The sequence below is a fragment of the Physeter macrocephalus genome, chromosome 21 (assembly GCF_002837175.3).
Source record: "Physeter macrocephalus isolate SW-GA chromosome 21, ASM283717v5, whole genome shotgun sequence".
NCBI lineage: Eukaryota > Metazoa > Chordata > Mammalia > Artiodactyla > Physeteridae > Physeter > Physeter macrocephalus.
In genome coordinates, this window is record NC_041234.1 from 53,457,077 (window position 1) to 53,471,025 (window position 13,949).

Here is a 13,949-nt window from a genome sequence, read left to right on the forward strand (position 1 = left end):
CTGCGCGTCCGGAGCCTGCGCTCCGCAACGGGAGAGGCCACAACAGTGAGAGGCCCTTGTACCGCCAAAAAAAAAAAAAAAAAAAAAAGTTGGGGCTTCCCTGGTAGCACAGTGGTTAAGAATCCACCTGCGAATGCAGGGGACATGGGTTCGAGCCCTGGCCGGGGAAGATCCCACATGCCGTGGAGCAACTAAGCCCGTGTGCCACAACTACTGAGCCTGAGCTCTAGAACCCGCAAGCCACAACTGCTGAGCCCACATGCCACAACTACTGAAGCTTGCACACTTTAGAGCCTGTGCCCTGCAACAAAAAAAGCCAGGACAATGAGAAGACCGCACACCGCAGCGAAGTGTAGCCCCGGCTCACGGCAGCTAGCGAAAGCCCGCACACAGCAAGGAAGACCCAACACAGCCAAAAAAAAAAAAAAAAAAGTAAAAGCAGGAAAGCAAAAACAATGTTACGGAGGGATATTTTTTAAACTGAATGAACAAGAGCTTGTTGAATACCTTGTGTGCCCCAGGAACTGTGCCACATGTGCTGAACACAGCGGACATCAAAAGCTATAGTCTAAAGTGTTTATTCATGACAAACCTTTAGGTTTATTAGGTAGGCACCAACAAGGACTTAAATTTCTGTTATAGACAGCAAATGTTTTTTTTTTAACTTGTCATTATTTTGTTGGAGGGATGGACGCAACACTAAGGTTGTAAGAAAGCACTTCTGTCTTTTTAAAGTTTTTGTGTCATAATCGGTTTTCTTAAATAACCAATTCCCTTATCTAAAAAATAATAAAAATCCTACATAGCAGAACTTTCCACTTATTTGGCCCAGTTCTGTTTATCATTGTGGGTTGTAAAACTGGGATAATAGAGAAGAATAATATACTCAAGAGGAAAAACACCAACAAAACCAATTGCATGTAATTTGGATTTATTTTGATGCTGTGGAATATCATATGACCATTCTTTTAGTCCCTGCTGGGAAACACACAGAGAGGAAAGTAATTTCATTAAGTTGGAGAGACAAAGAGAAGGGTATGGAAGGGAAAATAGCTGGTTCTGAAGAGATGTGATCTAGAGATATGTAAAAAAGTAAAACGTTTACAGACACTCATAGTAAGAAAAATTTTAAAAAAGAACACTGAGACATGCCATATGATTCCATTTATATGACATTCTAGAAAGGTAGAGAACAGATCAGTGACTATCAGGGGCTGGAGGTGGGGAGAGGGACTGACTACAAAGGGACCACACAAGGAGATTTTTTGTGAGGATACAGCCTTTCTCTCCTTAATTATTGGGGTGGTTACACACTGTTTGCATTTGTCAAAACTCAGAAGGCTACACTAAAAAAAGAGTGAATTTACTGCATGTAAATTTAACAAATAAAAAATTAAGGTAAGTTTTTTAAGTACACAAAAATCTCACCTATCATTTTGGCAAAAATTCAATACATGATGTCATTGAGTCTGTGGGGAAACAGGCACCCTCATACATTGCTGGTGGGAATGAAAAATGGAGGATAACTTAATATCTAATGCATTTATCCTTTGATTCAGCAATCCCACTTCTAGGACTCTACTCCAATAATAAGAAAATATATGCTCACAAATTTATTCATTTCAGCACTATTTAATTGAAATATTCTCAAAACCACCTAAATGTTCAAATATAGGAGAATGATTGAATATACTATGGCGTGATGGTATTTTGTCTTTTTGTTTTTTTGTGGTACGTGGGCCTCTCACTGTTGTGGCCTCTCCCGTTGCGGAACACAGGCTCCAGACGCGCAGGCTCAAGGGCCATGTCTCACGGGCCCAGCCAATCCGCGGCATGTGGGATCTTCCCGGACCGGGGCTCGAACCTGTGTCCCCTGCATCGGCAGGCAGACTCTCAACCACTGCGCCACCAGGGAAGCCCTGAATATACTATGGTACATAAATACCATGGAGTATTTCACAGCTGTAAAGAAAAGGAATGTGGAAGAGCTCTGTAAATGATATGGATTTTCAAGATCTATTGTTAAAGTGAAAAAACCAAGTGCAAAAGTACATACATATTATGCTACATTTGTGTAAAATAGAAGAGGAAATAAGAAAATATATACGTTTGCCCATTTTGCAAAAGGAAACACAGAAAGCTTAAATCAGAAACTAATGAAATTGTTTACCTACAGGAGGTGGAGGAAATGGAGCAGAAAAGTTATGAGAGGGAATGACACTTCTCTAAGTACACCAGTTTGTATAGTTTTGAATTTTGGAATAATGTTAATATTTTTAAAATAAAATATAAAAGCAAATCATGTGGTTTTGCAAGATGAAAAAAGTTCTGGAGATGGATGGTGGTTATAGTTGTACAACAATGTGAATGTACTTAATACCACTGAACTATACACTTTAAAATGGTTAAAATGGTAAATTTTATGTTATGTATATTTTACCACAATTTTAAAAATAAGTTAAACATTTAAAAATCACATCAGTAAGAATGGGTTAAAAAACTGAAATTGGAATACAAACAGAAAAAAGGGAGCACAACTATTTCAAATAAAAAACAACCACACTAAAAAAAATAACGAATCTGAAAAATTTATGAACACACTACCTTGATTATGTACCATTAGTCTAAAGAAAAAAACACAACTACAAGCAAATCTTAAACTCTACTAGGTATATTTGTTTTTCATAGTGATATTAGCAAAGCAATTCTGAAAATATATTGTGTATAATGTAGTATGTAAAAACACTGATGTTGAGAGCCAGGATTCTCACTGTGTAAGAAGGGAGATACAAATATGAAATGAGGGAAAGTAAAAAAGAACTTTTGGGGGTTGGACTGGAATTGGAAGTATTTGTATAAATTTATCATTCATGATATATATTCCTAGCTCTATTCACAGGAAGGACTAGAAGCAATGACACTCCAATATCAATGAGCAAACCTAGTACCAAATCTAGGTTGCTAAATGCCATCCCTGAAAGAAATTAGGGCTCCTTAGGAAAATGGTTGATTCCAGTGCTGGGGCAGGGAAAGTACAAGATGAGCCTTGTGTCAGAAAATAACGATGTGCTCAAAAAAAATGATGGCGACGTCAAAAAAAGACATATAAGGCAGCTTGAAGGGAATCCTACTGACCACATCTAAGACTATTGAGCATTAAAATAAATCATGATAGCAATGGTTTATAACCTATGGAATCCATGGATCCACACTGATAATGAACAAATAAATAGGGGAGAAGATAAAACTCCTCTTTATAGTAGAACACTCAGTATTAAATATGGAAGGAATGATAGAGTTAGAAAATCACCATTTTGCAACTTTCATACTAATAATTCTTTTAGGCAAAAATCATCAATGGATACAAAAACTAGTGGGTGGAAGTTTGATAAAGAACAGGATATACACATAGTCTGAATGTATTCCTCACGTTACTTATTAATGACAAAGGGAAAAACAGTAACTTTATACTATAGGAACTTGGAGGTCATCCTTTTGAGCAAATGATTAAAGTTGGCATTATCAGTAATGGGACAAGCTAATATTATAGGCTTCCTGATAAGATGCCCTAAGAAGACACATCTGTCATGTAGTATTTCTGTCAGAAGTGCATTAACTGAATCTAATTACGAGAAAACATCAAGCAATTATGAGAAAACATCAGTCTAATTTCGAGAAAACATCAAGTTCCCGCAAAATTTGAGGGAACTTTTACAAAATAACTGGCCTGTACTCTTCAAATATATTACAGAGCACAGACCTGTGGAGTCAGAAGATCCGTTACCAGTTGTCGCTTACCATTGCCTAATCTTGATTCTGCACCTCACTACCTTCATATGTAAGCTTGAGAGTATAAAGTTTACCTTAGTAAGAAAAAAATTAGTGCCATGAAAGACAAAGAAAGGCCGAGGAACTGTTCAATTTTATTGGAGACTAAAGACATAACTTATTTGTAATGAGGTGGATGGACCTAGAGTCTGTCATACAGAGTGAAGTAAGTCTGAAAGAGAAAAACAAATACCTTATGCTAACACATATATATGGAATCTAAAAAGAAAATGTTCTCAAGAACCTAGGGGCAGGACAGGAATAAAGACGCAGACGTAGAGAATGGACTTGAGGACACGGGGAGGGGGAAGGGTAAGCTGGGACCAAGTGAGAGAGTGGCATGGACATATATACACTACCAAATGTAAAACCGATAGCTAGTGGGAAGCAGCCGCATAACACAGGGAGATCAGCTCCGTGCTTTGTGACCACCTAGAGGGGTGGGATAAGGAGGGTGGGAGGGAGACGCAAGAGGGAGGAGACATGAGGATGTGTGTATATGTATAGCTGATTCACTTTGTTATAAAGCAGAAGCTAACACACCATTGGGGAGCAATTATACTCCAATAAAGATGTTAAAAAAAAGACATAATTAAATTCAATACAGGGAACTGGATTGAATTCTGGATAGAGATATTGGGGTAATTGGTGAAATTGGAATATGAGCTGTACTGTCTCAATATTAAAATTTCTGAATTTAATAACTGTACTGTGGTTATGTAAGAGAATAGCTTACTCTTAGGAAATGAACGCTGAAGTATTAACAGGTAAAAGCACATGACGTATGCAAGTTATTCTCAAATGGTTCAGAAAAAAAGAGATGCATTTATTTATACATCTTTTATGTACATGTATTTAATCACACACACAAAGAAAACATGTGGCAAAATATTACCAAGTGGTGTACCTTGGTAATGGGTGTACAGGAATTCTCCCTCCCCCAGTATTTTATTATGAAAATATCCAAATATACAGACAAAGTGAAAGAATTGTACTCTGAACACACACCGCCAAGATTCTACAATCAACAATTTGTTAAATTTGCTTTATCACATATTTATCTACATATTAAGAATTCTTTTTACTGTCCTTGCAAGTTTCCTCATAACTTGAAATCATTTCAAAATTAAAAGTTAAACGAATTAGTAGGTAGTAATAGGAAAAAAATTAAAGAAATGAAGGAAGTTTGGAGGGAACAGAAAGTACTGCTAGTGTGGAGCGAGATACAAGCTCAAGCCTCTAAAACACTATCTTGAAGTTGGTGCCTTTGATGTCTCAGTCTGAGATCAATGTCTCAGCTCTCCTCTATAGAGCCCTAAACCTGGCTTCGAGGCCAGGGATTCTCTCATTGTTACGTAAATATCCTGATAAGGCATTTACAAAGTATGAAACTTCGTTTCCCATAAGGCGTTTATCCTTCCGTGCTGTAAAGAGGACAAATTCTATAGGTTTTTTACAGGTCTCGCGAGATTCATCAAATCTCTTTAAAGCGCTCAGCAGGAAGCCATTTTGTTTCTCAGGGCTCTTTGCAAGGGTACTAGAGGTGAAATTGCAGGAAGTCAGCAACTGCAGTTGTCGCCGTTCTGTCTTCAGCTTCACGATGTTTCCCTTGGCCAAAAACGCACTAAGTCGTCTCGGAGGTGAGCAAAAATTGTGAGCAGATCTTTTCTAACTGCCTTTATCCATTTGTCCTCGTGGTCTTTCATGCCCCTTCCTTCCGTGTGCATCTCGATCTTATTATTCTAAATGCTCGGTCTCCCACCTCACTCCAAGTAATTGGGAAAATGTCCTTAGCATTAGCCTCATCGCTCAGCGTTTCTGTTTGGGTTCCCAGCTCTCTTTCTGTTACTGGAGTCATAACCCAGCTCTGCTTTTCTGCTTTTTTTTTTTTTTTTTTTTTTTTCGGTAGCCTACGATTTCAGGGGAGACACTTGGTGAACACTTCTCGTTCCTTAAGTAATTCCGTAAACTTTAGCTTTGGGGACACGTTTACCCGCAAATGGAAGAGCCTCTTCTCCAATTCTTGGTTTCATTGCAGGGAGACAACCTAAATGGTAGCACTGCAGCTTTTATGTTATTTGTGGATTATTAACTAAATAATTGTCATTTTTTCTTACCTAAAAGTTAGGCAGGTACAGGGAAATTTTGAGACCAGCATTATGTACTGAGAATGCACTAGATTGGAGAGATAAAAGGCATTTCCATACTTGATTTGCACTGAAGGTGACCTTGAGTAACGTGAGCAGTTTTACAATGAAAGTGACCTTAAACAACTACCATTTAGCTTCTTTAGCCATCTTTTTATTTTCTGTTTATGGAGTCGTTAGAAGTATTACTAGATTGTGTTCTAAACACTCAAGCACCTTTGACAATAACCAAAAAATAGTTGCCTGACTGGTTTTTCATATTCCAAAAGCCATGTCTATTATCTCTTTCACTTTGGGCATATGATTTAACCTCTCTCAACTTCATTTTCCTCCTTTGTAAAATAGGGGCTTAGTAAATAATACCTACCTCGTAGAGTTGTTGAGGATTATATGAAATTACCAATAGGTGGTAACTGAACCATTTCTTGTCACAGAGAAGAGGTCTAAAGAAATCCAATTGGGTGACCTGAGTGTTGATGTCATGAGGTGTTCCAGAATTGCTTGCTTGGTAATCTTATTTTCTTTGCTTTTTGAGCAGGTAGGGCCTTGTACCTCAGGAAAGGGGTTTGGGGGTTGTTATTTTCAATGTGGAATTCACATGCTCACTTTTTAACTGCTCTAGAGCAGATTATATTGGGAAATGTTTGTAAATTTGTTCATCCCAAGTGTGACTAAAGGTGAAAAAAAGCTAAGGCACTTAAGCGAAGAAACCATTAAATGGTCAAATAACTATTCTGAAATAACCCATAAGTGCTAGTGAATGGGCAACATTGCTGTATCTTTAATACGTTTTTCATTACATACCTTTTGAGGCTCTAAAACAGTAAGGACCTGCTACTTAGATTGGAGAGGAAGAAAAAAGCAGCTGGAAATATGCATTTTCCAGTCCTGGCTCTTTCCCAAGCCCCCCAAGTACCTCCAGAGGCAGTTTGAAAACTCTTTCTACTAAAATAGCAGTAATAGCAAAGTTTTCATGTTGTCATTCTGCTCAGCAACTTTTACCTCTACCAAAAAAGTGGCCTTCCATGAACCTTTCTAGTTTTACCTCCTGTTACTAATTTATTTACCTTGTCCTTCAAACGTAATTTGTTTTCTAGTACACTGGGTTTTCTGTCTCTGCTTTTTTCAGATTCTCCTTTCCCATGCCTACATAACCAAGTCCTACCTGCTATTCAAAGTGCTTAGCTAACTTTCTGCTTCCTTGTATTATAATGGTTTGTGTCTTTGTATCTAATAGCCTGGCTACATAACCAAATCCTACCTGCTATTCAAAGTGCTTAGCTAACATTCTACTTCCTTGTATTATAATGGTTTGTGTCTTTGTATCTAATAACCTTCCCTAGAGTGGAAGTTACCCAAGAACAGGGTCTGTGTCTTACACATTTCCATATACCTCATTTCTTTTAGCATGGTGCTATATTCATTAGTCACTTTTCTTAAAAATCAAGATTACTCTAGTTTTTGGAGGTTTTGGGGTAATTTTAAGGTCATAAACATTTAGCGTGCTTTAATCATTTTGAGTTTATTTACCCCTTTATGTTGTAAGTTGTTGAGCACTGCTGAGTAAACTTTAGTGAAAATCAGAGTCATAAATACTCAAATTAATGAAGTAGGAGCTAAGTTCAGAGGTTATACAAATACTAATTTGTCGTGGATGTTACTGACATCACTTTTTCTTGGGTTTTCCCCTCAACATTTTATTGTGAAAAGTTCCAGACATATCGAAAAGTTGGAAGAATTGTATAATGAATACCCACATACCCACCACATGGATTCTACAACTAACATTTTGCTGTATTTGTTATATCACATATTTATCCATCTGTCAATCTTATTTGTGAAGCATTTCAAAGTATGCTACTTTGCTTTTAGCTGCAATATGTTTTAACATTTTATTATGCTGCATAATACTGTAGAGTTAACTTCCTTGGCTTTTGTGAGTGGCAATATCAATAACACATGTTCTCTTTTCCTGATAATTGATAGATATGCTCCCGTATTCTTTTTTTTTCCCCCTTTAAGTTCGAAGCATTCCGCAAACAATGGCAAGGCAGAGCCACCAGAAGCGGGCACCTGATTTCCACGACAAATATGGTAATGCTGTATTAGCAAGTGGTGCCACTTTCTGTGTTGCTGTATGGGCATATGTAAGTACTGTTGATTGATAACCTGTTTTAGATGTTTTTTATTCCCATTTATCTCATGTATTCAAAATGTTTTCACACAGTATACATTTCTAGTTAGGAGAGGCTTTAGAGATTTTCTCACGTAATTACCCACCTAGTGCAGGAATTTCTTCCTCAACATTGAGCATTCATCTATCATCTGTTCTTAACATTTCCAATAACAAGTTGCTTAGTGGATCCAAAGGCAGTCTTTTCTATATTGTGTAGCTGGTTGAAAAGATCTTATGTTGAGTTAAAATCTGCCTCCTTCATATTTTACCCATCATTTCATTGCAATACAGAAATTCTCATCACATTTCCATGTATCAGCTGTTAGATATTAGAAGATTCCTATCATGTCTCCTGGATCTTCTCTTTCATATTAAACATTCTTAGTTCTGTTGATCCTTTTTTTGTTATAAGATTTCCAGGGTTTTCACCATCTTGGTCACCTTTCTTTGCTTAATCAACCTTTCTTCTATATTCTACCCTCAGAACTGAGTACAGCATTTCTGATGGATGACATATAAAGTGACTTGCTTTTTAATATTTTAGTTTTTTACATCTTCATTTACCAATCTACTTACCAGTCACTGTACTTTCTGGTTAAAAGTAGGAATCTTGAAGTTATAATAAATATATAAACTGGTTTTAAAAGATATGAAACAACCCTTGCCTTAATAATCAAAGACTTTATTAATAGGCCTTTTTCATTCTTGTTTTGATCTTCCTGAAATCAGATATATTATTAAAATAAGTGTGTGTACTTAATTGGAAGAGTAAACAGATGTTGAACAAATGTGATCGGGGGCACTTTTGGAAGTGAAGTGCTACTTGATGAAGGGATATTACAAAAGTCGTCTTTGGCAGTATTTAGGTAGTCATGGTTGAGTGCAACAATGTTTTTGAGGATGTAGTATAGAAATGTGATATACAAATTTGAATTAATTAAATGAAATTTAAAATTTAGTTGCTGAGTCATACTAGCTACATCTTAGTTGCTCAATAGCTGTATGTAGCTAGTGGCTAACTGTATTAGACAGTGCAGATATAGAACATTTCCTTCATCTCTGGAAGTTCTACTGAACAGCACTGCTCTAGAGAATTAGGACAGCAATTAGGTTTGGCCTACCTGGAGGGCACTGCATCCCAGGTGACTTTCTGTGTGTTTTTAACCTATAGTGCAGAATACCTTTGCCACTTTAGGAAATACTCTCCAAGAGAGAGTGGGCTCTGGTTTAAACATATAACTGACAGCATTTTAATTCTTACAGACAGCAACACAAATTGGAATAGAATGGAACCTGTCCCCTGTTGGCAGAATCACCCCAAAGGAATGGAGAGAACAGTGATCATCCCAGCTGGTTTAATATTGAATTGTTTCAAAATCAACTTATAATTGATGCCAAGTAAAAGCATTATGTACCCATTAAAATATGGCGTGATTGAAGAAATAAAGTACATTTGAAAACCTCACTGTAGGTTTGTTTGTTTCTTTTGTAAATGAAACCAAGCTTGATCACTTTTTATTTATTTAACCTTTGTGTTAATGTTAAAGTCAAAACACTTGTACAACTTCTTGAATAGCTTTTCTCTATTAGGTAGTGTGAAAGGAAAGTTTGGCTGTCACCTAGGGGTCAACTTTATAATATGCGGAAATTACACTTTATGAATAACTGATCACAGAGTTATTTTAGGTCATCTTTGAGTGTCACCAGACCCATAGGAAGAGTGGTCCTATCAAATGAACTCCTAGTATGTCTGAAGACTAGCTAGCTCCTTGGCTCCCTTGGTACATTTATCTTAGAGCTCTATATTTTTCAGCATATGTATTTGAGATGTTTATGAGGTTATTAAAGAAAGGATCTGTTTTACTTATCTAACTACTAGTGACCTCTGCTGTTGGCTTTCTGTAACTATATCAGTTTTTGGATTAGTGGATTATCCTGAATTCAGTATGGCATCGGATTTTATGTGTAAGATATTAACTGAAGAAAACACAGTATCTACACCATGTTCTTCTTTATTTCCTCAGCCAAAGGCTCTGAAGTAAGCCTCAAGTAGTGGCTTGTTAATAGTGCTCAAGCAGAAAATGAAATTTCAGTTGAGTAACCTATCTATATTGGCTAAATTAGAGATTTCTAAAATTCACTTACCTGATACTGTATGTAGATTATCAGGTAAGTGGATTTTAGGAATCTCCAAATTTTCCTGATGTAGATAAGGATTTGTACTTAACCAAACATTTGAAGAATGTTTACTCAAGAGGTGAAATACTAGAAGAATTGCTCTTATGGCAATATGTCCTGTTTTCTCATTAATGTACCAAAGCCAGTAATTTCATGACTTTTTAAAGTAGGAATAAGGATTTGAATGTCATTGCAACACAAGTAGGTTGAAAGATTAATAGTACTACATATTACATTAATAGTTACTACATAGTAGTGACACTATTTGGTAAAATTTGAACACTTTATATCATATTTAGAATGTTAAAAGAGGACTAAAGTATTCAAATGCACTTAACCCTCCAACATGATTAAGCAAAATAAACATGTCTTTAAGGAAGTTTCAATCTTCTGTTTTTGTTCCTGAGTTGGCACTGAGAATTTTTAACGACTGGAGGTAATTTTCAGTATGATTTATACCACTTCTGTCAGATAAGTAGTAATTGTCAGCTATTCTGATAGGCAAAAATAAATAGTATGACTTTTTTTAAAATAAATTTATTTTTTGGCTGTTTTGGGTCTTCTTTGCCGCACGTGGGCTTTCTCTAGTTGCGGCGAGTGGGAGCTACTCTTCGCTGCAGTGCTCGTTGCAGTGTGTGGGCTTCTCATTGCGGTGGCTACTCTTGTTGTGGAGCACGGGCTTTAGGTGTGAGGGCTTCAGTAGTTGTGGCACATGGGCTCAATAGTTGTGGCTCGCGGGCTCTAGAGTGCAGGCTCAGTAGCTGTGGTGCACAGGCTTAGTTGCTCTGCGGCATATGGGATCTTCCCGGACCAGGGCTCGAACCCGTGTCCCCTGCATTGGCAGGCAGATTCGTAACCACTGCTCCATCAGGGAAGTCCTAGTATGACATTTAAAAATGTCTATTTGTCAGCATATGTGTTGCCTTGTGTGATAAAATCTGGTGGTGGTAGTCGGCATCTTTGAAAATACTTGCAAAACTTAGTTTTATGTATGATTAATCTTGTCCTGATGAGTAGTTATAAAACTACCACGGCCACTACCAGAAATGAAGCTGTGGTTTAAGTCAAAGTTATTTTGTGTCATCACAATACTCTGACCTTGCAGCTTGCTTAGTGTACTCAAAGTTTTCATCCCATGTGAAGGTTGTCAAATTAGTCTCCCTGTAAAAATCTGTATGTTTGAAGAATTTAGATAAGTGACTTAATTAAGAAGCATTGCCAATCCTTCAAATGTTATTTATTGGGGGAGTTATGAAGTATTTTTTAAAAAGGGTGAATGTCGTAAGTGCCATTCTTAATTTGACTCAAACTATTTTAGTGCATGTGTTCTGTTCTTTTAAATTATTAAACTTACTTAGAACTAGGTATCGTGGTAGTTGTAGAGGCACAGATGTTGTGTTCTCACCCTCCTGACTATTAACTTTATTGGTGATATTAATAAGCACTTCGTAAGCATTTGGGGGGTACCTACTATCTGCTCAGTGCCAGGAAACCTGATGTACTTCCTGAAGACATTCCCTTCTATTTGAAAGCTCAGTTTAACATAGTAGTAATTTTAAAAGTGTTGGTATGAAGTGATTTTTTAAAAAAAATTATCCAGGTTCTATTTTTTAAAAAATATTTATTTATTTATTTGGTTGCACCGGGTCTTAGTTGTGGCAGGCGGGCTCTTTAGTTGTGGCTCACAGGCTCCTTAGATGAGGTTCACCAACTCCTTAGTTACGGCTTGCTGGCTCCTTAGTTATGGCCAGTGGGCTCCTTAGTTGCAGCACACGGTCTCCTTAGTTGTGGCATGCGAACTCTTAGTTGCAGCATGCATGTGGGATCTAGTTCCCTGACCAAGGATTGAACCCAGGCCCCCTGCATTGGGAGCTCAGTCTTACCCACTCCACCACCAGGGAGGTCCCTGAAGTGTTTTCTTTTTTTTTTTTTACGTCTTTATTGGAGTATAATTGCTTTACATTGTTGTGTTAGTTTCTGCTGTACAGGAAAGTGAATCAGCTATATGTATACATATATCCCCATATCCCCTCCCTCTTGCATCTCCCTCCCACCCTCCCGATCCCACCGAGCTGATCTCCTGTGTGATGCGGCTGCTTCCCACTAGCTATCTATTTTACATTTGGTAGTGTATATATGTCAATGCCAGTCTCTCACCCTGAAGTGTTTTAAAGTGAGGGAAAGGCCCAGTGACTAAGAATGTAGAGCATCTTGCCGCTCATAATGATAAACTTTACCTAAAAACTAGAGAGCCTAGTAGATTTGATATTCTTCTGATAAAGCTTTATTTCTGGCTTCTGCCTTTCAGTGAATTTCTTTGAAAGCTTAACACAGTGTTAATGTTGAAGTTAGAAAACAACTTGCTAATAATTGGAAGCCCACTTAAAACCCATCTTAATTTCATGTGATGTGAGTTAAGATTTTAAATTTGGGGCTGAATTTATATCTTAATAGTTAAGGCTATGCACATTGATTGACAACTACAATTGAATGTCCAGGAAGGTAAGGAGTCCTGAAGTGAATTTTTATGTGGATGGGTGTAAAGGGGCAAAGAATAATTCTTTCTGAAATACTTAATTGTAGGCCTAAAATTTAAATCTATGGGCAATTTTAAGTGTTGCCTGTCAAGGCTTATTAGGGATTTCAAACAGGTAGGATGAAAATTATTAAACATATAAATACGCATACTGTGTGCCACTTTTCTAAGCCTTTTACAGTTCTACAATAATATTTGCACTTTGCTTACTGAGTTCTGCAACGTTATTTGACTTGATACTCTATGGTAACTGGATTGAAATGGTTCCAGTTGAAAATATAAATAATCCTATGATTATTTTCCCCCTACATCTTACGACAGATATTTAATGAAAGGAAGTATGAAAAGACCACATCTTACTTCAAAATTAGTGAGGTGGAGCCCCTCCCTTTTACTGTTAATGTTTACAGTTTTAAAAATTCTAGGATTTTGCTGCTTTTTAAAATGACAAATTGGAACAGGAATAAAAAATACATTTTTTCTGAAATGCTTTCTGTACTGCTTATTTATTGCATTGTATTGCTACATTTTAGGCATCTCAATTCTGTCTCAACTCAGGGTGATAGATACTTTAATATTCTTTGCATCCTTGGAATTCTGTAAGTTTTTAAGATCATGGACAAATGAATAAATAAATGGGGAAGTGTTTGAGAGCTTTAAATGGCGATGTGAAGGTAGTGTGAGGTGAGATCCCTGCCCCAACTCAAATACACTCATACATAAAGATTATGAATTTAAAAGCATGAATTAAAAAAAATTTGAGATCATTATTTTGGGGGAGATAGCTTTCCATTCATTTGTATCTTCAATTTCTTTCATCAGTGTCTTGTAGTTTTCAGTGTACAAGGTCTTTCACCTCCTTAGTTAAGTTTATTCCTAAGTGTTTTATTTAAAAAAATTATTTTTATTTTTGAATTTTATTTTATTTTTTCATACAGCAGGTTCTTATTAGTTATCTATTTTATACATATTAGTGTATATATGTCAATCCCAATCTCCCAATTCATCCCACCCCCCCCCACCACTTTCCCCCCTTGGTGTCCATATGTTTGTTCTCTACATCTGTGTCTCTATTTCTGCCCTG

The 13,949-nt window shown here is 36.9% G+C and overlaps 1 protein-coding gene across 1 annotated transcript; it reads left to right on the top strand.

The window, feature by feature from the left end:
• Positions 1-5,308: 5,308 nt before the first annotated feature.
• Positions 5,309-9,616, top strand: COX7B (cytochrome c oxidase subunit 7B). The gene is made up of 3 exons (XM_007121308.3): positions 5,309-5,468; positions 7,998-8,122; positions 9,415-9,616. The coding sequence occupies exons 1-3, from the start codon at positions 5,429-5,431 to the stop codon at positions 9,490-9,492; spliced, it is 243 nt and encodes an 80-aa protein (XP_007121370.1). The 5' UTR covers positions 5,309-5,428; the 3' UTR covers positions 9,493-9,616.
• The last annotated feature ends 4,333 nt before the right edge of the window (positions 9,617-13,949 follow it).

Coding starts and splice junctions, on each gene's coding strand:
- COX7B (XM_007121308.3), top strand. CDS start 5,429: ATGTTTCCCTTGGCCAAAAACGCACTAAGTCGTCTCGGAG. Junction 5,469..7,997: donor CGCACTAAGTCGTCTCGGAG/GTGAGCAAAAAT, acceptor TCCCCCTTTAAG/TTCGAAGCATTCCGCAAACA. Junction 8,123..9,414: donor GTGTTGCTGTATGGGCATAT/GTAAGTACTGTT, acceptor TAATTCTTACAG/ACAGCAACACAAATTGGAAT.